The sequence below is a fragment of the Pseudochaenichthys georgianus genome, chromosome 4 (assembly GCF_902827115.2).
Source record: "Pseudochaenichthys georgianus chromosome 4, fPseGeo1.2, whole genome shotgun sequence".
NCBI lineage: Eukaryota > Metazoa > Chordata > Actinopteri > Perciformes > Channichthyidae > Pseudochaenichthys > Pseudochaenichthys georgianus.
In genome coordinates, this window is record NC_047506.1 from 43,667,266 (window position 1) to 43,689,532 (window position 22,267).

The following is a 22,267-nucleotide window of genomic DNA, read 5'->3' on the forward strand; positions in this document are numbered from 1 at the left end:
CAGGTCCTCAGTGATGAGTCCACGTCAGGTCCTCAGTGATGAGTCCACGTCAGGTCCTCAGTGATGAGTCCACGGCAGGTCCTCAGTGATGAGTCCATGTCAGGTCCTCAGTGATGAGTCCACGTCAGGTCCTCAGTGATGTGGACACAGAGGAACCTGAAGCTGCTGACTCTCCACCGTAGTCCCATTGATGCGATGGGGGCGTGTCCCTCTCTCTGCTGCTTCCTGTAATCCACAATCAGCTCCTTGGTTTTGCTGACGGTGAGATGGAGGTTGTTCTCCTGGCACCAAGATGTCAGGTTTTCGACGTCGTCGTCGGTGATCTGGCCGATGACGGTCGTGTTGTCAGCAAACTTCACGATGGTGTTGGAGCTGTGTGTGGCCACGCAGTCGTGTGTGAACAGGGAGTAGAGGAGAGGGCTGAGCACGCAGCCCTGAGGGGCTCCGGTGTTGAGGATCAGGGTGGAGGGTGTGATGTTTCCCACCTGCACGCCTGGGGTCTGCCTGTCAGGAAGTTCAGGATCCAGTCACAGAATAGATTAGTAGTTAATTTGTCTGGTGGTAATACATGTACTGTGTAGTTTTAATGTTTCTTGTAGCTTTTAAACATCAATGCGCAACTTTGCTAGCCTTACCAGAATGCTAGTATTACCATGTATACAGGGAAGATACTGTATATAAACCATGTTCTATGTGCTCATGTAAACCCTGCATCCACAATGTGATCATAGCTGGGATAGGCAGCCAACAAGGCTAACACGCTAACTGCAGGATTCATAAGGATGGTGTCCTTGTCTGTTAGTATAAAATGGTTTTCAGTTTATATATTTTTTTTGTTTTAGCTTAACTGCATAAAGGACATACTATAAAGTGCAGTTATGTAGTACGGATTAGGCAGTGTTCAGATTGTGTTTAACTTGTTTTGGTTCCGTGTATATAACCAGCCTCTATCACACTGTATAGTCCCCCATATATGCAGGTATTAGTTTTCATAGTGTTTGTAATTGGACTTATTGCTCTATGCAGTATCTTACAGGTTTGTAATTACTGTATTTATCATTTATTGTAAACAAAACATAGTTCACATCTAAACAGCAGGGGGCAGCATTGACCTGTGGTGTGTTACTATACAGTCTGCCCCATACAGCAGGTTTCAAGTTTTAATCAAAGTATAATGTATGTTGCAATGTCTGCATCTTTGAACGCAGATGAGGTCTGGATTTAGATGCTTCTATATCAAGCATAACACGTGTTGTTTGTCGCTCGAGAGTTTTCCATCTTGTCTTGTTTGTATCTACAGTCTGTCCAGTAGCTATTCACAGTTCAGCCTAGCTGAGTCTGCTCTAACCACGGACTTGTTTGATACTCATTCACTTGTTTCCGTATGTGTGCAGATAAACGTTGTGTTTGTGTGTTTCTTAAAGCCTACCTCACTTTACCTCAGTAAGCCAGCAGCTACTGACGGAGTACACAGGGAGGTTCTGTAATGGAGGTGCTGTAATAAAGGACTTTGATGCAACATGTGCGGGGTACATGTCCTGCTGACTGTTTCTTGTAATTAGTTGAGTTCAAAGAATTTAAACTGGGGAATCTGGTTGTTTTAGAAGAAATGTTTCTTGTAGTATGAAATGTGTCAACAGACGTTCGCCAGGTTGTGATCCAGTGTTAATCCAGGTTAAACAACCTGTCAATCCATTTTCAATGGCTTTGTTTACATTTGGGTCATGTCTGTGTTTTCCCTCTGCACAGGTTACCCCTCGCTCCGCATTGAGAAGAATGACCTGAGGAGTGTTACTCTGATGGAGGCCAAAGCTAAAGTGAAAGACATCGCCATCTCAAGGGAGAGAGTCACATTACAAGACGTGTTGCATGAAGGTATTTGTCTCTCTCTGTCCCATTTCCTCTGTCTTTCTTTCCACTAAAAAGCTCCCACTTATGTATTCTTCAGAACCAACAGTTTCTCTAGAAGTCACTGAAGAGGGGAACACAAATTGTCTTTGAAGAGATGCTTCTCACATATTGTGTCGTGGGCGGAGTTGTGGTTTGGAGGCAATATTTGTGGAGAGGTTTTTGATGGGAGTGGCTGTAACAATAACATAGGTTATCACCAAACACATTCTAGTTATAACATGATATAGTTACTCATGTTTCGCCCCTAATACAGAGATCAGAGACATTTATTATAAAACAATTCCTCAAAAACACAAAGAACAAAACAGATGCGGAGTAATGAGACCAGCATTAGAACAGTGTTGGCTGAAATCAATTATATTAATGCTGAATGAGAAGGAATTTGAAGCATCATTTTTTAACTTGCCATGCCTCTTCTTTCCTGGAATAATTTAATGTATAATAAACAGGGAAATGTATTTATAGAATGTGTGTATATTAGGGCTGTCAAACGATTACAATTTTTGGTCAGATTAATCACAGCTTAAAAATTAATTAATCATGATTAATCACCATTCGAACTATGTCCAAAATATGCCATTTCTTTATGTATATTGTTGGGAATGGAAAGATAAATGAAAGAAGGCGGATATATCCATTTAACATACAGTATCTATGTTTATTATCACAGGGTGTCCGCGGGGTCTTAAAAAGTATTAAAAGTTGATAAATCAATTTAGCGAAAATTAAAGCTATTAAAAAGTATTAAACGGCATTTTCCAAGGTAGTCTAAGGGTATCTTCTCGAATCTTTGATGTTTTCTTAAATCCCCTTTTAAATGTATTTCTTCTAACATGGCACCCCATGTGTTAAATATCAAAATGTTCAGGACAATCTCTGGTATTGCTATTATGCAAATTACTCACCTTAGAGCACTGTTTGATGAGATAAGTAGCTCAAAAGCTTAAAATGTTCCATCCGATGTGATCGAATTGTTTTGGTGTTTTAGATTTGGTTACCACAGTCTTAGAATCACAAAAGCAGTGAAATATTTGAATTACACTGTATATAAATGTGTAATTCATGTCTAAAATGAAAAAAAAATTATTCAAATTTTGAGTAAAACAGGTGTTTATCACTCTATTTTCACCACAGCAGGGACTGATGCGGCTTTCACACCAGCGCTTTTCAGTTTCTAGCTCCGAGCGGGAGCTTTTCTGGTTCAGCTCCAGTTTCCCTTTTCAGCTCCCGCTCTGTGCACACCGCCCACTGGCGCCCCAGAGCTGCCCTTGCTGCGTCATGACGTCACCGTTTACATCGCTGATTTGCTCCCCAACGGAAGCTCACAACAACAACTGCGTCGGGTCGATGATCGTGTTGCTTTTAATCACACGAAGCCAGAATAAATTGAATAACGACTTCTCCAACCTTATGCTTTTCTCCAGAGTGCCGTGGTTCATTGTTTATTAATGTGTTTCTGCAGCATTTACCGACCGCTGCAGTGCTGCTCTTCCACGGGAGTTTATTCTCCCGTTAGCTCCCGTTAGCTCACACTGCAGCGGCCGCTCTAAAGTATTCACTGTCCGACTCACACAAGCAGCTGATGCATATCCCCAGTTCCCCTTAGCCTAAGTGAATGTGTGTCAGTCTGAATTGACGCTGTTTGGTATCACAACGCTGTTATGAAAGTTTCTCTGGTATAAAATGGGTGATGTTGGCATAGCAACCGAAGCTAAACTGACTACTTGCATCCGATAGCTGCAATAATACAAAACAACACGTCTGCCTCTCTCCACAATGATCGATAACAGTGAACGGATGGTCAAAGTAAGGCACAAATAAACAGAATCACACGAAGCCTGGTTAGTGTTGCCTGACTTTATAAAGTGTGTTTATAAGCACTACTGCTTGTAGGCAGGCATAACAGTCGACCCAGGGGAGGTGGGTTTAGTTTCCTGCACGCCTCGACGTAAGAGAGACGTAAGCGACGTCGCCTCTTAGCTCCAAAGCTCTTGCCTCTGGACCGACAATTTTTTGGAGCTGGAAATGAAGCGGATTCCGGAGCTAAGAGCCGGCGCAGCTCCGGTGTGAACTGGAAAACCCGGCGCTTTTCAGGCTCTAGCTCCGAGCCGGAGCTGAAAAGGCGCTGGTGTGAAAGGGGCATGAGATACATTAGGACTGAATAATGACTTCATATTACATACCAAGGTTCATGTGATGTGTGCAAATACAAATTGAGCATTCAACCTTTTTTTTTCAACCAACAATTTATTATAAATGTTTTTTTCAACCAACTATTTATATAAATATAAGAAACTGGAAAATCTCACTATTTACAATATTGAACATCAGAACTTTCAACCAACTATTCATTATAAATGTCAAGACAGTGTCAAGGTCTTTGTCTGTCTTCCAAGACAGTGGGTCTGGCTGCTGTGTAGGTGGGGGTGATGGTGCATGGGCTGCTGTGTAGGTGGGGTGTACAAGTGCTATACGAGACCTCCACGAGACCTCCTTGCTGGCTGGGTTGAAGGTGATGGCTGTGGTGGAGCCTTTGTGCTGAGGTGTATCTTGACCTGGTGGCAGCCGCAGATGGAGGTGGAGGCAGCTGTAGTGATGCTGGTCTGCTGGTCCTTGGTGGTGATGGCTCTGGTGAAGGCCCTTCAGCCACAGTAGATCTTGACCTGGGGGCTGGCACAGATGGATGTTGTGGCTGCTGGATAAACGCCGCCTGTGGGCCACTAGGCCCAGACAGCTGTGAAACATCTCTGTAAAACAAATACAAATGTAGGACAATAATTACAACTAATTTCATTGAAATAAAGTACAAGTAAAATGTTGCTCAAGCACAAATAACAATGCACACATAAAAGAAAGTTTGGGAGGTTGGCAGAAGGAGTCTCTCCCGATCTCTCACACACACACACACACACACACACACACACACACACACACACACACACACACACACACACACACACACACTTACAGTTACTTTACTTCAGTATAAAATCACAGACACACATATACATAGGCTACATCTGATTACAAAGTCTCATCTGTACAGGACGGTAAAATAATAACAGGCACACGTAAATAAATCTATGACAGTCTCATCTGTACAGAACAGTATGATAAAATAATCGATGGCAAAAACATGTCACTGTAAATGTCTCCGTTGTGGGACGAATACATGATTAATTTAATCATCTACACATGTAATCTCACTTTTACACACCAAAATAGCGTTAACACAGAGTAAACGTTTGCTAATGGAGTCTATTTTGTCCCAAGAAAAAGTTCATGACTATCGATAAAAAATATATATCAATAAACCTATTGTTCATTTTCGCGGTATTCCCCACACATTGCCAGTACACTATTACTGTAATATTTACACTTACCCATGTCCAAATAGATCCTTGTTGTTGTCTTTGTGTTCTTCTTCTTCAGAAGAGTCGAAGACTTCAGGTTCTGAGGCTCTATCTTCACTGCTGCTAGCGAAAAAAATCTCTAGCGAAGTCGGCAACTGTAAAGTTTTTTTTAGCCATTTCCTCTGTCTCTCTCTCTCTCTCTCTCAACACAGACGTAAACTGATGGGAGACACGTGGTTTATGTTTTTTTTACTTGGTGGGTAGGTCCTTAGTGATTTCTCAATGTCCATTGGTCATTTCAGACCATGATGTCTGCCGGCTGAGATTTCCTTGACGGACACACGAATCCACCAATCCCACACAGTGTAAAGTCAAGCTGCTTTGAGCGGCCATATTGGCTGCTGTGCCCTGGTTAGAGTCTCACAGGAGATACCGCTGGAAAGCTACCCTTCCAGCGATTCCGCGGATATCTGAATCATGTTTCTACTCCTTATAATCGAAAATATATGATTAATTATGTAAAATTATGCGCACCTGGACGCGCCGGCGCGTCCACCGACTGCAGAGGGTTAAGAAGGTCCACAGCAACGACAACATGAAACACCCTTTAATTTACTGAAACAACATGTCGGGAAACCCCCTCAAAGTGGCCCCATGCGTGCCATAAAATGCTGCTTTTTATTTTAAGTTTTGTTGCCTTGCTCACTCTGTGTGGGGGGGGGGGGGGGGGGGGGGGGGTTTATCTGCTGGTGGACTACCTGAGACATATACAGCAGGAGAACACGCCGTCCACCGCGGAGAATAAACAGAGAGGCAACCATGACAACCATGCTCGGGGGTCTTCTTCGCTGCTTTTTGTGGATTTTGTGGCGGCAGCAGCGCCACAGGCCTGGCATATGTACTACAGCGTTTCCAGCATTTCCAGCGGTCTAGTGTGAACGGACACTTTAATGAATCGAATGCGTGTGAACGGAAGACTTTTTTGCGTTTGCGTATGCGTTTTACCGTATGCGTCCTCGTGGGGCCAGGGTCTAAGCCAAACTATATCCGTTTATATATATATATATTTTTTAAAGTAAGGTCAACACATATCGACCCTAAATATAGTCTATATTAAGAACGAGAAAAGTCTTAACATATATATCGTTTTTTGTAAACGTATGACAAATGTGTGAGGGTGATGACGTCAGGGCATCGTCCTATGTGCCGGGCTTAGCCCCGGACAGCCCCAGCCCAATTTAACCCCTCGGTATTTGTGAGGGAGCTCCTATATGGCATTACCCCGCTGAAGCTCACCAACGTTTAATATATTTCATAGTTCAAAGTTTTGTCAATTGTTTTGTTTATTGGTCAAATACTGGTTTCTACTGGTTTCTGAGGAGTTTCACTGGAATGAAAGAGCACAGAGTCCAGAAGCAACAAAGCAGCACACTGCATTAAACCTGACCTTCACAGAGAGGTTGAAGTTCATGTGGAGAGGAGCCTTCAGTAGTCTGTCTGCACTCTGTTTAGTTGTGCTATCTTACAATCAATATAGTAAATGTGAGGTAAAGTGTGTCGCCAATGTAACCGGATAGAACTCGAAGTTGCGATGAGGTCTTAAAATGTATGGAAAGGGTCTTAAAAGGTATTACATTTGACTTCAGGATTCCTGCATATACCCTGTATCACCTATCAATCATCAAACCGTGGGGTCTTAATTCATTATGTGTTGATTTCTATCAACGGGGGAGTACTTCAGGAAAGTCGACAGGGGGGGGGGGGGCTAGTGGAGTACTTCGTGACCACAATGTGTGAACGTTGTGATCAGCTGTTTTAGCGCAGTTCTCCAGTGAAGGGGGGGGGCTAGTGGAGTACTTCGTGACCACAGTGTGTGAACGTTGTGATCAGCTGTTTTAGCGCAGTTCTCCAGTGAAGGGGAGGGAGTCTCCCTCCGCAGCCGGTTGGCGTAGTTTTGGCACAATTCCGTTGTACAGACCGACGTTAACAGCAGCCCTGTCTGTGCACATGGAGACCGATTCTGTCGTCCGGTGATCTAACCGCCTTCTGGAAAAGCTTCACAAGTACGTCGGTACGCAAATGCGCTTTGTGACACAAGTGACGGTACGCATTTCAGATTACGCACATAACCTGCGTACCAGTTATGTGCACCCCTGTACTACAGCAAAAGTATTCTCCGTCGGGACTTCCTGCAACAACACCACGCCGTTATCTTGATTCTGATTGGCCAGAAGACATTATCAAAGATGTTCTATTGAGAAGACGATCACTACGTGACAAAAGTTTTCAAAACCGTTTCTGGTCTTCGGTATTTCCAGACAAGTGGCTACTGAAATCAATCTTACTAGCTGCTGTCTGTGCAATTTACTCCGCACGAGTTGGCAGACTTTATTTTGCTTACTTTAACATAATTTTTCATGGTGGGGCGAAGTCATTTCTTGGTATGGGTGTAGCCTACCCCAGCCATACCCTGGTGCTGCCACTGGTGGGATGTATGGGGCGGGCCATTCTGCACATGCGTTAAATGCGTTAAATTATATTAAATATTTTAACGCAATTAATTCAAAAAATTAATTACCGCCGTTAACGCGATAATTTTGACAGCATTAGTGTATATATGAATATGACCTACACCACATGTCATTTTGTATGTTAGTATTAGTGTAAGAAAGAACACTTTCAATATAAAGTATGGCAGGGGAGAACATTTGTATTTATATATATATCTTATGATTATATATGTTTAATATTAAAAGAATGTCAACTTTTCTAAACAATAGCACAGAGTCTCCCTTAAAACCAGTTAAACCCCACGGCCCCACGGGCGGGGGCAAAACGCAACGTCTGCAAGAAACAGCGTCTGAAGGCTTCTTAACATTTAGCAAACTATGAATGTGTCATATCCACTTAACGGGAAGAAACTCAGCTTTCAGACAATATTAATTTTTAGCAAAACAAAACATAAGGGTAATAACAAAGGCTTTGAATTAGCCCTGAACGAAAAAATGCTAACACACTTAGCACAGAACTCACGTTAAAATACCCTTATTACTTAACGTATCTGCACAAACAAGATATTGATTAGCAAGCTGAGATTCCACAGAGTCTAAGTATATACAGTGGGGCAAAAAAGTATTTAGTCAGCCACCAATTGTGCAAGTTCTCCCACTTAAAAAGATGAGAGAGGCCTGTAATTTTCATCCTAGGTACACTTCAACTATGAGAGACAGAATGGGGAGAAAGAATCCAGGAAATCACATTGTAGGATTTTTTATGAATTAATTGGTAAATTCCTCGGTAAAATAAGTATTTGGTCACCTACAAACAAACAAGATGTCTGGCTCTCACAGACCTGTAACTTCTTCTTTAAGAGCCTCCTCTGTCCTCCACTCGTTAACTGTATTAATGGCACCTGTTTGAACTCGTTATCAGTATAAAAGACACCTGTCCACAACCTCAAACAGTCACACTCCAAACTCCACTATGGCCAAGACCAAAGAGCTGTCAAAGGACACCAGAAACAAAATTGTAGACCTGCACCAGGCTGGGAAGACTGCATCTGCAATAGGTAAGCAGCTTGGTGTGAATAAATCAACTGTGGGAGCAATTATTAGAAAATGGAAGACATACAAGACCGCTGGTAATCTCCCTCGATCTGGGGCTCCATGCAAGATCTCACCCCGTGGCGTCAAAATGATCACAAGAACGGTGTGCAAAGATCCCAGAACCACACGGGGGGACCGAGTCCATGACCTGCAGAGAGCTGGGACCAAAGTAACAAAGGTTACCATCAGTAACACACTACGCCGCCAGGGACTCAAATCCTGCAGTGCCAGACGTGTCCCCCTGCTTAAGCCAGTACATGTCCAGGCCCGTCTGAAGTTTGCTAGAGAGCATTTAGATGATCCAGAAGAGGATTGGGAGAATGTCCTATGGTCAGATGAAACCAAAATAGAACTTTTTGGTAAAAACTCAACTAGATGTGTTTGGAAAGAATGCTGAGTTGCATCCAAAGAACACCATACCTACTGTGAAACATGGGGGTGGAAACATCATGCTTTGGGGCTGTTTTTCTGCAAAGGGACCAGGACGACTGATCCGTGTAAAGGAAAGAATGAATGGGGCCATGTATCGTGAGATTTTGAGTGACAACCTCCTTCCATCAGCAAGGGCATTGAAGATGAAACGTGGCTGGGTCTTTCAGCATAATAATAATAATAAATGATATTTATATAGCGCCTTTCAAGGGACTCAAGGTCGCTGTACATGGTGGACAAACAAAACAAACAGACAATCAACGGGCAAACTAAATAAATAAATAAAGGAAGCCGGGGGACCAGAAAAGGGCTAGGGCCCGAAGGCCAGGGTGAACAGGTGTGTTTTTAGTGATGATTTGAAGATGTCCAGGGAGGCCGCATTACGGATCTCGGCAGGAAGTGCATTCCAGAGGGTGGGGGGCCGCAACACTGAATGCACTGTCACCAACAGTTCGGAGGCGAGAGCGGGGGATGGAGAGCAGGCCCGTGTCTGAGGATCGCAGACTCCGAGAAGGGGTGTAGGGATGGAGGAGGTCCGATAAGTACTGGGGGGCGAGGGAATGGAGGGACTTGTACGTGAGGATGAGTGTTTTGTATTGAATCCGGGACTTGACCGGCAGCCAATGTAGGTGGATGAGGGTGGGGGTGATATGGTGCCATGGCTTGGTGTGGGTGAGAAGCCTGGCGGCAGAGTTCTGGACGTATTGGAGCCTATACAGGGTTTTGCCGGGAACCCCGGGCAGGACTCCATTGCAATAGTCCAGACGGGATGTAATGAAGGCGTGTACAAGGGTTTCTGCCAAAGAGTCAGAGAGTGAAGGCCGGATTCTGGCAATGTTTTTTAGGTGGTAGAAGGCGGATTTGGTGACAGATTTGACGTGCGCCTGGCAAGAGAGGGTGGTGTCCAGGATGACTCCCAGGTTGCGGACTTCAGTGGACGGGGAGATGGAGCAGCCGTCAATGGAGAGAAGCAGGTCTCCAACCTTCTGGAGCTGTGCCTTGGGAGCCACAATCATGAGCTCTGTTTTATTGCTGTTGATTTTGAGCAGGTTTGATGACGTTTTTTATGTCCTGTAGGCAGTTGACAAGGGATTGAGGGGGGAGCTGAGTGGACAGTTTGGCGGAGAGATAGAGCTGTGTGTCATCAGCATAAGAGTGAAAGCTGAGACCATGTTGGCGGATGATTTGACCAAGTGGGAGCATGTAGATATTGAATAGGAGGGGTCCAAGCACAGAGCCTTGAGGTACACCTTGGTTGACTGGGGCGGGAGGAGAGCTGCAGTCATTCATGGTGACACAGCAGTCATTCATGGTGACACAGTTTTTCCTGTTAGACAGGTAGGACTCGAACCAGGCAAGAGCTGTGTCACTGAGGCCAAGGTAGTCAGACAGGCGGCTGGGGAGGATGGAATGGGATATGGTATCGAAGGCTGCTGAGAGGTCCAGGAGGATGAGAATGCTGATGAGGCCAGAATCAGATGCGATGAGGAGGTCGTTTGTGATTTTGATGAGGGCAGTCTCAGTACTGTGATATGGTCTGAAGCCAGACTGGAGGGGTTCGTAGATCTCATGCAGTGACATGTGGTGTTGCAGTTGTGCGGCAACTGCTCTTTCCAAGATCTTGCTCACGAATGGGAGGTTTGAGATCGGCCGGTGGTTGTTGAGGTCCTCCGGGTCCAAGCCAGGCTTCTTCAGGATTGGAGAGACTGAGGCAGTTTTGAAGCATGGTGGGACTGTGCCAGAAGACAGGGACAAGTTCACAATGTCAACAATGATGAGGCAGATGGTGGATAGAGCTGCCTTGACCAAGACTGTGGGCATGGGGTCAAGAGAGCAGGTCGATGTCTTGGCCTTAGTAACCAGCTTGGTAATTTGGATGACATCCACTGGGGAGAAGGTGGAGAGGCAACACCTAGGTGGACGAGTAATACCTTGTGGCTGGGGTGCGGTTGAAGTAGGGGGGGGGGGGGCAGGCCAGGCACCAGAAGCTGCTGGTGGATGGAATCAACTTTGGCCTGGAAGAAATTCAGAAACTTCGAGCAGAGATCAAGAGCACCTGGGGGATGGGGGGGATCAAGGGGGCAGAGAAGCCGGTTTATGGTTGAGAACAGCATTCTCGGTTGGGATTGTTGGATGCCAATGAGGGTGGAGTAGTACGAAGACCTAGCCAGGGAGACAGCTTTTTTGTAGGCCTTTACATGGTCCTGGTATGCTTCGCGGTGGACGGCGAGGTCAGTTCTTGTTTTGAGTCTCTCTAGCCGACGACCAGAAGCCTTCAGGGCGCGGAGTTCAGTGATGAACCAAGGGGCCGAACGGGTGAAGGAGACAGTCCGGGTTTTGAGGGGGGCTAGAGAGTCAAGGCTGAGGGATAGAGCTGAGTTGTAGCGAGCAACCAGGCCATCCACTGTGGTGGTAAGGGGAATGGAGGCTAGGTGGGCTGCTATCGTGCTGGTCAGGGCTGGTGCACTCAGTTATTTGGTTTTTCTGAATGTGATGGTGCGTTTTGCACGCTGAGTGGGCAGGGGGACAGGCACAGTAAAGAGTGGCAAGGTGGTCCGCAACAGCTAGGTCCAGCTGGAGATGGGAGGGAGGGGTGCCTATATAGCACACTAGGTCCAGCGTGTGACCTTTGGTGTGGGTGGGACCTTGGACGTGCTGTGTGATGTTGAAGCAGTCGAGTAGTGAGAGAAATTCAGAGGCAAAGGTGCATGTACTAGAGTCGACATGGATGTTAAAGTCACCAAGCAGTAATGTGGATGGAGACCTGGAGCAGACACAGGTGAGCAGCTCAGCAAACTCAGACATGAAGATGGCGGAGGCTTTGGGGGGGCGGTATATGAGGACAACCTGTAGCTGTGATGAACCAGCCAGAGAAAAGGCGATACACTCAAAAGAGGTTGTATTTACCACAGCTAGTTGTTTTATCGGGATTTCTGCTCTGTGGATAACAGCCAGCCCACCACCCCGACCCAGGGAGCGGGGCTTCTGTAGGTAAACATAGCCTGGGGGTGTGGCTTGGTTTAAGGTGAAAAAGTCTTGTTGATTTTGCCAGGTCTCCGTTAGGCAAACAAAGTCCGTTTTCCTGTCAGTGATGATGTCCTGAATGAGTGGTGCTTTATTATTGAGGGAATGGGTATTCAGCAGCATGAATGTGGGGGCGTTGCTACTGGAAGCTGGTGGTGTGAGCAGAATGACACGGTCGACACAGACCAGGGCCTTCAGATTGCCAATGCACGTGCGAGGTTTGTTGTGATGACGTAGCGAGGCAGGGACGGTGCGCGCGCAGGAGCAGCTGGAGAGAGGCTCCGACCCAGCGACAACAAACCTACGCCGAGAGCCTCTATGGATGTACTGGGGTCTGCTACGTAACAGCCCAAGCTTGTTGATGACTGCTATGCATAGAGGTTGCATAATACAACTATTGAGAGTAACCAGTTGTGCTGTGGAGTATTTCAGCATCATAGAGCCGGTGGTATGGTAGCACGATGCTACGTTAGCTGAGAGCCAACTGGGAGAGGGTGGTCCCAACCAAGCGGCTAGCCACTCCGGGATGGATTTGAATGTGTCATGGAACAGAACTCTCAGCATGGACAGCACAGGGGGGGGTGAAGACGGGTGAGGACGGGTGATCCAGATATGTTCTGAGGAGGGTAGCCGAAGCCCCAGCTGTTGAGATGGAGCGGAGCTAGCCAGCAAGGCTAACCGCACCGACGGGCAGCAGTGGGTTTGTCGAGCACTCAGTGGTGATGTTGGCACAGGGTAGAGTTGGCAATGAGTGATCGAAAGTCGGCGACAGGTAGTCCAGAGTCGGGGCATGCAGGGAATGCAGGACAGAGCAATCCGTCGGGAGATGACAGGAAAGCAAAGAACACCTAGCCTGGAGCCGGAGTAGCTGCTACAGCTAACTGCTACAGCTAGCTACAAGAGCTGGTGTAGCAGCTGCTGTATACAGGTAAGAGATCAGAGGAATTGGGTGTAAAGACGTGTTCACGTAAAACGTGAAGTATGAGATACACGGCTGAGTAAGACGCCGGCAAAAGAACGACAAACAAACAAAACAAACAAAAACACTACTAGGTGTAGCCGGAGAAACGGCGAACAGTCTACGCCAGCGATCTCTCACGGCCAGAGTTTTGTGGAAGAACCGTAACATGACAATGATCTCAAACACACCGCCCGGGCAACGAAGGAGTGGCTTTGTAAGAAGCATTTCAAGGTCCTGGAGTGGCCTAGCCAGTCTCCAGATCTCAACCCCATAGAAAATCTTTGGAGGGAGTTGAGAGTCTGTGTTGCCCAGCGACAGCCCCAAAACATCACTGCTCTAGAGGAGATCTGCATGGAGGAATGGGCCAAAATACCAGCAACAGTGTGTGAAAACCTTGTGAAGACTTACAGAAGACGTTTGACCTCTGTCATTGCCAACAAAGGGTATATAACAAACTATTGAGATTAACTTTTGTTATTGACCAAATACTTATTTTTCCACCATAATTTGCAAATAAATTCTTTAAAAATCAGAAAATGTGATTTTCTGAATTTCTTTTCCCTTCTCATTCTGTCTTTCATAGTTGAGGTATACCTAGGATGAAAAGTACAGGTCTCTCATCTTTTTAAGTGGGAGAACTTGCACAATTGGTGGCTGACTAAATACTTTTTTGCCCCACTATAAGTATCATCACTGAGTGATCAGAACTCGCTGCAAAATGACTACAAACAACAACAAATATTAGCTTTAAGGAGCCAAAACGTCTAAAAATGTCTTAACTTTATGGTTTTCTGATCAAAAGTTGTGTTCAATGGCATTAACAAGATCAAAACGTTGCTGAAGGTTAATCCATAGGTTAATCCGATGTGTCTGTGTCCCTTTGAAATGATTACTGATAATCCATCATCCCATTTATGTCAATAACGGAGATTTCATATTAGCTGCTACGATAGCTTCCAGAGTGTATGACAGCTTCCGGTTCCGGGGCATTCTGGCTACGCATCACTCATTCACCAATGGGAAATGTTTAGATGGATTTTAGGAACTTCCCCTCGATTCTATTGGCTCTAACGGTTAAAAAGAGATATGGAAAATCCACCCAAATGACCCCAGAAGTGGGTTTTTTCTTCCAATAATCTCTCTAAAAAGGTCAAATTTAACTTGTTTTGCATCAATCTTGATACAGGGTACTTATTATATGTTATAGAGTGTATTCCTAAAGCTTTTAGTCTATTATTCCTTCATTCAAGTAATTTGCTTTCAAATGAAAACATTCTTTATTGATTCTGACTTTTCTACATCCAACTCACAGGTTTATCATTGCTTTGAGAAAAAAGATTATTAATTTAACCCTTTTAGACGTGAAGTTATAGTCAATTGTTCTGGGAATGTCCTTTTCGAGCCTGAGACCTGAAAAACAGGCTCAGGGCTCATCAGGCTTCCAGCGCAAAACTCAATGTTTATTCACAATAATGAATGCTTCCAAACCAAAGAGAGGATTAGCCATGGGCTTGCAACTAGCTTATTATCATATACACAAAGTATATAGGGTAGCTATTCTCATCAAATGAAAAAGTGAACTGATGTGCTGGCTTTAACACTCATTATCATACTACGTTATGAAGGAAAAAGTGTTTAAATAGGAGGGGAGGGGAGAGCTATTAAACTCTTACATGGTCATATATTCTCAGATAATGTTTTAGGTCGGGTTGTAATCTTGCTCAGTGCAATATTTTCCCTTGAGCTTGGTTAATACCTGAATCTTAACTTTCACAAGAGCCTTCCAATCTTTAAGATTGTATAATGTGCACAGCTTCCACTCGCAGCAGAGCTGAGAGCTGTACACATCCAGGCTGCCAGAGGCAGTTTGGAAACGGGTGCTAGCGTATTACAAAATGTATAATGGTGTTTGTTTGATAAGGATCTCTTGTGTGGGATCTTTGTGCTACCATTTTGTACAGAAACATTTTATTTCTAGTAGCGCCTAATGAATTAGAACTTACAAGAAGGTATATTTATGTTCCTATTCATGAATATTGCCCGTTAACCTGTGTGCTTAGGACAAAGGAGACGTGGCTGATGGCATGAAGGCTGCATTACGTTCATGCCTCATCAGATCAGTGTCAGGGGAACCTTGCTATGAACCTGAAGCAGCAGAAGTTTGTTCTTGCTGAGACTTATTACATATTGACAGAAAGCCTTAGACGGTGAGGTTTATAAATCTCTCCCTGGCTGTGTCCCAAAGATAAACATCACTGTTTGGGCTTCAGTTTTGGCTCCATCAATCCTCATGGAGCTGGACAAGACTGTACTCACTTTCTGGAGATGTGCCTACACTGGGGTTTAATGTTGCTGTGTGTGAATGACGTCATGGTTACCGAAGGGTGACTCCAATGTAATGGGAGCGAAAAGTGTGGATGTCTTGGTTTTAAATGGCACTTAAAGGCCCTCTTTCATTTTATAAATGAATTCGCAGTACTAGTCTTTGTTCAAAAAAACCTGTGCTTGTTGGCTGTTCAAAAACAGGTTTCCCTTTCCTGTAGTGTGCATGTAAATGGTCTGCAAAGGATCACATCCCTGTGTTCCCTCCAGAGGGACTTTTCGGTTCTGGTTCCAGACGGAAGGTGAAAAGAGGTGCTAGGAAACATGTACCAGTAGAGCCAGTAAATACTAATGTAAACCTGCACATGAGAATAATAGGGCCCTGACTACTGGAGGGACCTTCATGTTCCCCTCAGGCTAAAGTGTCATAACTGTGGTGATACCCTGACTGTTCATTACAGCAACCAGTAAAAGGTATAATACAAAAAGACTTAAGTGTATTACCAAATAGCTGGTAAACAGCCTGAGCTGTCCGTCTCCCTCAGTCACACTCTGCTTGCTTAAGACTTTGAGTCATCCGTCAACACAATTAGTCATTTGATTTGATCTCACTGGTTCTGCGTCTGGCTGATCAACAGCTCTGTAGGTTAGCTTCTATGCGAGTGTATTAGTCCTTCTATTTGCTCTCTTAGCCTTTGTATGGGTGAGGTTATCACATGTGTTTTTAAATGGACAGCTGTTAATGTGTACTTTACCCTGTAGGGCGCATGGTGATGCTGCCTTGTGCAACAGCTGGACACTTTCTTCTTGATATCGTGTTTTTAGTTGGTGTTTGTTGCACTGTTTGTGTTTGATCAAACCCTGAAAGGTCCTGCTCATCCATCCTGATATAGATATTATTGCAAAGTAACTATATACATTTCCCTGTAAACACATAAATATCTAAACTTGCGTATATATGTGACTCCCTGATGTATATGGATGTCTTAGCAGTGCATGTAATCCGTCAAACACAATGGCACACATAATAAGTAGATACAAGCACGAGAAATAACAAAAACACAGCAAGCAAAGACAATCCGGCCCCTGTCTGCGAGGCTGTTGAACTCTGGCTGTGTTTGTCGGAGGCAGCAGGTCCAGACAGGCTTTACTGAGAAGCTGGTGGAGGGGGGGCGGCTACACACTAACCCTGTTGTTGTGCTCCGTCTGCCTCCTGTTGGAACACCGGGCACAGATAGCCTCAGGGCTCAGATTTGTTGGGAAGTTTATGTTGATGGTTTATGTTCTTACATGGCATTTCCCCTCAGTAAAGTCCTGGAGCCACGGGGTGACAGTTTAGACAAAGGAGATGATGAACCCGCTCACTTGGCCTTTCCACATAGTGTGTACTTCTGAATCCTTCTTAGTGATGAAAGCTGCTCTCAGCTCACTGCATCCCTCTTGCTTTGGCTCTCGTCTGGAGACCAGAGCCAAAGCTGTGCGCTCCCTTTTGTGAGACAAAGCATTTGAACCCGTCCACAGATCAGTCATGCGTGGCGACCTATTAGTGAGGTGACATTTAGGTTTCTGAATGTGGTGCCTCCTTCTGTCTCTTCTGCCCTTTCCCCTAAATAAAACCCGTGTTTCTTCTTTGCCAGGCACGTTTGGCCGCATCTTCCACGGCGTGCTGCTGGATGAAAAGGACTCCAGTAAAGAAAAGCAGGTCTTCGTAAAGACAGTGAAAGGTATGCACACATTTGGCAACATATGGGAACATATCACCAAGTACGTTAGTTCCCTGGTTTAAGGTGCTATTCACTGGGAGTGTTGTTTAGGAAAGTGATTGCTGAAATGCCCAGACACGAATGTATTGCTGGAGATCTGAGACTAATGCCCGCGCTGCTCAGCTCTCGAGTAAACAGTAACACAGGTTTGAAAGTTAATGAATGATAGTTCTCGCTCATGCTGCAGCGTCTGCCAGTGAACTATCCTTTATGTAGGACGCTTAGGTTCTTGTCCGCGGCATGTGTCCGATGTCTCTGCCAGTTGCCTTCTGACCTCTCCATTCTCTCATGTTTACTCAGGGAGGGTGGATACCAGTCAGGGAGCAATGTCCTCATGCCAGTCTTGGCTTTGTTAAAGTCTTTACTTCCTCCTTATGCGCCTTTAGGGAAAAGAACAATACTGCTTCCATAAGTACCAGGCGGTGGCAAAGCTGCATACACAGATTAAAATGTGTCCGGCAGTGAGTTTGGCACAAGTCTGTGTTCCTCTGAGGTTTCCCGCTACACATGACTGTTGGCAGGGAAACGAATACATATTCACACACTACGTGGGGTCCAAGAGTTCAGACAGTTCTACGAACTCTTTACTGCATACGTCCCTCCGGTTCTGCTCCAGTTTTTAATCTGATTTGGTTTCTGATTACATTATTTAGATCATGCATCTGAAGTGCAGGTGACCATGATGTTGACTGAAAGTTGCAAGCTTCGTGGACTTCATCACAGGTGAGTGGAACTCATTCCTATCTTTAAATAACTTTTTGTTAAATTTGACTTAATTTAATTAAAGACATTTAAATATCAAAGGTTTTAACAATATAATTAAATGTGAAAGACAATGAAAAATAAGGAAAACATAACCCCCAATGTGTTGTTTCTGTGAGAGCCTCACTTTATCCACACAGTGGGCACACTTCTGAACCAGATTCAGATCCAGGGTGTCCGCGGGGTCTTAAAAAGTATTAAAAGTTGATCAATCAATTTAGCAAAAATTAAGGCTATTAAAAAGTATTAAACGGCATGTTCCAAGGTAAGAAGGTCCACAGCAACGACAACATGAAACGCCCTTTAATTTACTGCAACGACATGTCGGGAAACCCCCTCAAGGCGGCCCCGTGCATAGCGCGCCGTAAATGCTGCTTCTTATTTTAAGTTCCGTTGCCTTGCTCCACTCTGGGGGGGAAGAGTGTGTTGGGGCGCCACTGGTGGGATGAAAGCTGCTTCGAGGGGCCCACAGACTCTAGACTCGCCACTGTCGATGGGGATCAAAGCAGTCCGGTCCCACATGCTAAGTGCTAGCCAGAAAGCCGCGGCGTTTAAGTCTGGACTCTCCCGATGGCCAATCCGTGCCTCCCCTGACTGCACGTCGCTGACACACCGCTGCAGACTCTCTGCACGGAGGAGCCTCGGAGGAACGGCCCCTACACACGGTGGTGTGCGTTGCCGCTTCAACGCTTCTGCCCATTCACTTTGAATGGGGTGACGTCACGATTCGCCGAACTGCATTGTGGGAGCAAAGCGTAGCTTCTCTCGAGGTGCTCGCTGCAAAAGTAGAGCAATGTTCTACTTTTGCCGCCTCGACGGAGGCGTCAGCCAATCAAATCCCTCGTATGTAAATCTGACAGTACAAGCAGTAGCCAATCAAACCGGGTGTATGTTGGGAGAGCCAGACCGCAGTTATTTCCCATATGTCAACAAAAGGAGGAGAAAATGATCGTGGCGGTAGGGAACATACTGGGATACAAACCGGAGGAGCCAGGCATGGGGGGAGGTGGCAGAGACAGTGGGGGAAACTGGTAGGTTTTCGCTTGTTTGGGGAGTTTATATCCAGTGTACTTCGTTTGAATGGACAGCTAGCAAGCAGAGACAGTATATTTAGCCAGCATGGATGTAGCATGAATGCTTTGCTTTGTATGTCCGGGGCGGGACATCCATGTGGTTGGTTGTTGGACGGGCTGCTCGCGTTGACTCCCCAAGCTCAAGACACGCCCACCGCCAAGCGGCAACGCACGCCGCCGTGTGTAGGGGCCGGAACAGCGGAGTCCAGCGATGCTGCTCCTCCAAGGAAGAGACACACGTTCACTAAGCCAAAAGAACGATATCCGGTCACAGAGATCTGCTATTTTAAAGTAAGGTCAACACACAGCGACCCTAAATATAGTCTATATTAAGAACGAGACAAGTCTTACATATATATCGTTTTTGTAAACATATGACAAATGTGTGAGGGTGATGACGTCAGAGCATCGTCCTATGTGCCGGCTGGGGCGTGGCCCCGGCCCAATGTAACCCCTGGGTATTTGTGAGGGAGCTCCTATATGGCATTACCCCGCTGAAGCTCATGAAGTTTAATATATTTCATAGTTCAAAATGTTGTCAATTGTTTTGTTTATTGGTCACATACTGGTTTCTACTGGTTTCTGAGGAGTTTTACTGGAATGAAAGAGCACAGAGCACAGAAGCAGCATGCTGCATTAAACCTGACCTTCACAGAGAGTTTGAATGTCATGTGGAGAGGAGGCTTCAGTAGTCTGTCTGCACTCTTGGGAATAATGCCTGAATCAATGCATTGGGTTGGTCACTCCCTTCACTCTCCTGTGCTTTGTTCTATCTGAATTATGATAAGGAGTCATCACAAGCTGTTTAGTTGAGCTATCTTACAATCCATACTGTGTATAGTCAACGTGAGGTAAAGTGTGTCTCCAAGGTAACCGGTTAGAACTCGAAGTTGCGATGAGGTCTTAAAATGTATGGAAAGGGTCTTAAAGAAGGTCTTAAAAGGTCTTCCATTAGACTCCAGATTCCTGCAGACACCCTGAGATCTGACGGCTGCAGTATGAATGCATTTAATTGAGTTAAAAACTATTTAAAAAAAAAAAAAGTAAAGCGCAGAACTTCACCAAAGAAACAAAGTGTTAAATCTAAGAATGTAGATGGATCCTGACATACTGGGTGTGGAACTAATATGCAGACGCCTCATTACAAATGAGACCAAAGTGTTTTAGTGATTAGTCAGAAAGTCTCTTTTGAGTTGCGACAAAGGTCAAGAGCAACTCTCAACGGCCCGTTCAGAGGAGTGAGGAGTCAGTGAAGGTGTAAACAGTTCCTAATATAGGTCTTAATGTTTGTATTGTGTCCGGGTAACTACGGCATACCTTCATGAATGAGCACACAGACATCAGGCTGATGGTCCTGGAGTTTGAGGAAGAGCAGCAGACAGACAGAGACGGCCTGCTGGCCCGCTCTTCCTCTTTCTTCTTGTCAAGGTCAACACGTTGCCACTTGCTCACACTTCCTGTTCCACAGTTTGGCAATGGTCTGGATGACCCCCCCACCTCTCGGTTAACATGTACTTCTATCTTCAAAGACTCCCATTGACGTGCACCACTGTCTGCACATTCCCATTACACATTGGTTCTCTCCACCCTCAGAAACCTGCTGCCGATAAGCCAGGTGTGCACGGAGGACGGAGAGAAGCCCATGGTGCTGCTGCCCTTCATGGCCTGGGGGAATCTCAAGCTGTTCCTGCGCCAGTGCAAGCTAGCTGAGGCGAACAACCCACAGGTGAGGCTTTAACCTTTGAAACCATTAAGATACACGGCTCCATGTAAGCCATGTCCGGAGGCCGTTATGGAGCTATTCAAATAAATCCCCCAAATTGGAAGAAAAGTCAGAATTTATCCAAGAGTGGAGCCTGAAAGAACTTGTGTTTGTAGCAATCAACACAAAGTAACACGTACCTGTAAGGACTGTTGATATAGTCATGAAGCCTGTGCTTAAGGCGAAGATTTGAACACGTAAAGACAATCAGGCTTTTGTACAGTTCACCCCGGGGAGTCTGATGCACTTGGCAAAGCCACAGCACAGATCCAACCAATCAATCAGCTGCAGAGTACAGATGGAGCGAGCACTTGCAGTCACAAGATGAAGCTTGCCACACTTTGCATTAATCAGAAGCGCTTTGTAACGTTTCAGGTAACACATCAGCACCTTGGTGCTCTGCAATCTCATTAAGTCCTTTTGGCAGTTGTAGGAGACAAAGACATAGTCATTAAGTTGTGCAATACATGTGAAGCTATAAATCAGAAATGCATCAGTGCAGAGGACATGCAGAGCACTGAGGGAACACAGCGAACATCTGCTTTGGAAGCTGGAACAGTGAGGAGTTAACCTTTTCCACAGTTGTGCTTGTCCCACTGCCGACCCAGCTTTAGAGCTGCCTGGTGGATGCACAGAGTCTGGTACCAGCTCCACACATCTTGTTGTTGACGACATGTTCTTATCTCTGTTCTCTGCCTGCCAAGACTTTGGTTTCCTCTGTTTGGGGTTAACACATTCATTCATTGAGGTTGTATCACACTGTCCACTGCCAAATAAGATTAAGACAGTCAAAACATGTCTGCTGTGTGTGAACAAAATGTGGGTAAATAATATGTGGTGGTGCTATTTCAGGAGCAGGTCAAGTGTGTAGACAGGATGTTTTAATACCTTATGAGCGTGCTCCCGAGCAGGTGAGTCTGGGTAAGCACATTTTGGAATTTGCAGGAATGGTCCAGTCAGAAAGCTGCCTGGACACACCAGGCCGATTATCGGCAGTCGGCAAAAGAAATGACTCTGATTGGCTGTTCAGCTAGCGAATCAGTGCATGAGAAGCGAAACGGAAGTGAGGGACCCAAACAAACTATTAAGAAGGCAAATCTGAGATTTCATTGAACTCCAGCTCTCGACTCGGGTTCGGGAAAGCCCCGTGAGCTTCTCGCTGTAGAGTGAAAATGGAACACACACGATATTTGTTGTTTGTTTATATCACGCAGTCTGTTCTTCTTCTCTCGGGTATCACGCAGTCTGTCTTCCGGTTGTTGCCTCTTTTGAATGAGGAATACACACTACCGCCGCCTG

At 45.4% G+C, this 22,267-nt stretch overlaps 1 protein-coding gene across 1 annotated transcript in view; it reads left to right on the forward strand.

The window, feature by feature from the left end:
* The window catches only part of ryk (receptor like tyrosine kinase), a 116,278-nt gene that overhangs the window by 82,946 nt on the left and 11,065 nt on the right, over positions 1 to 22,267 (forward strand). Inside the window, 4 exon segments of the mRNA XM_034081337.2 lie at positions 1,750 to 1,875; positions 17,246 to 17,332; positions 18,025 to 18,094; positions 20,800 to 20,932. Of these exon segments, the coding sequence (XP_033937228.1) occupies positions 1,750 to 1,875; positions 17,246 to 17,332; positions 18,025 to 18,094; positions 20,800 to 20,932 (416 nt within the window).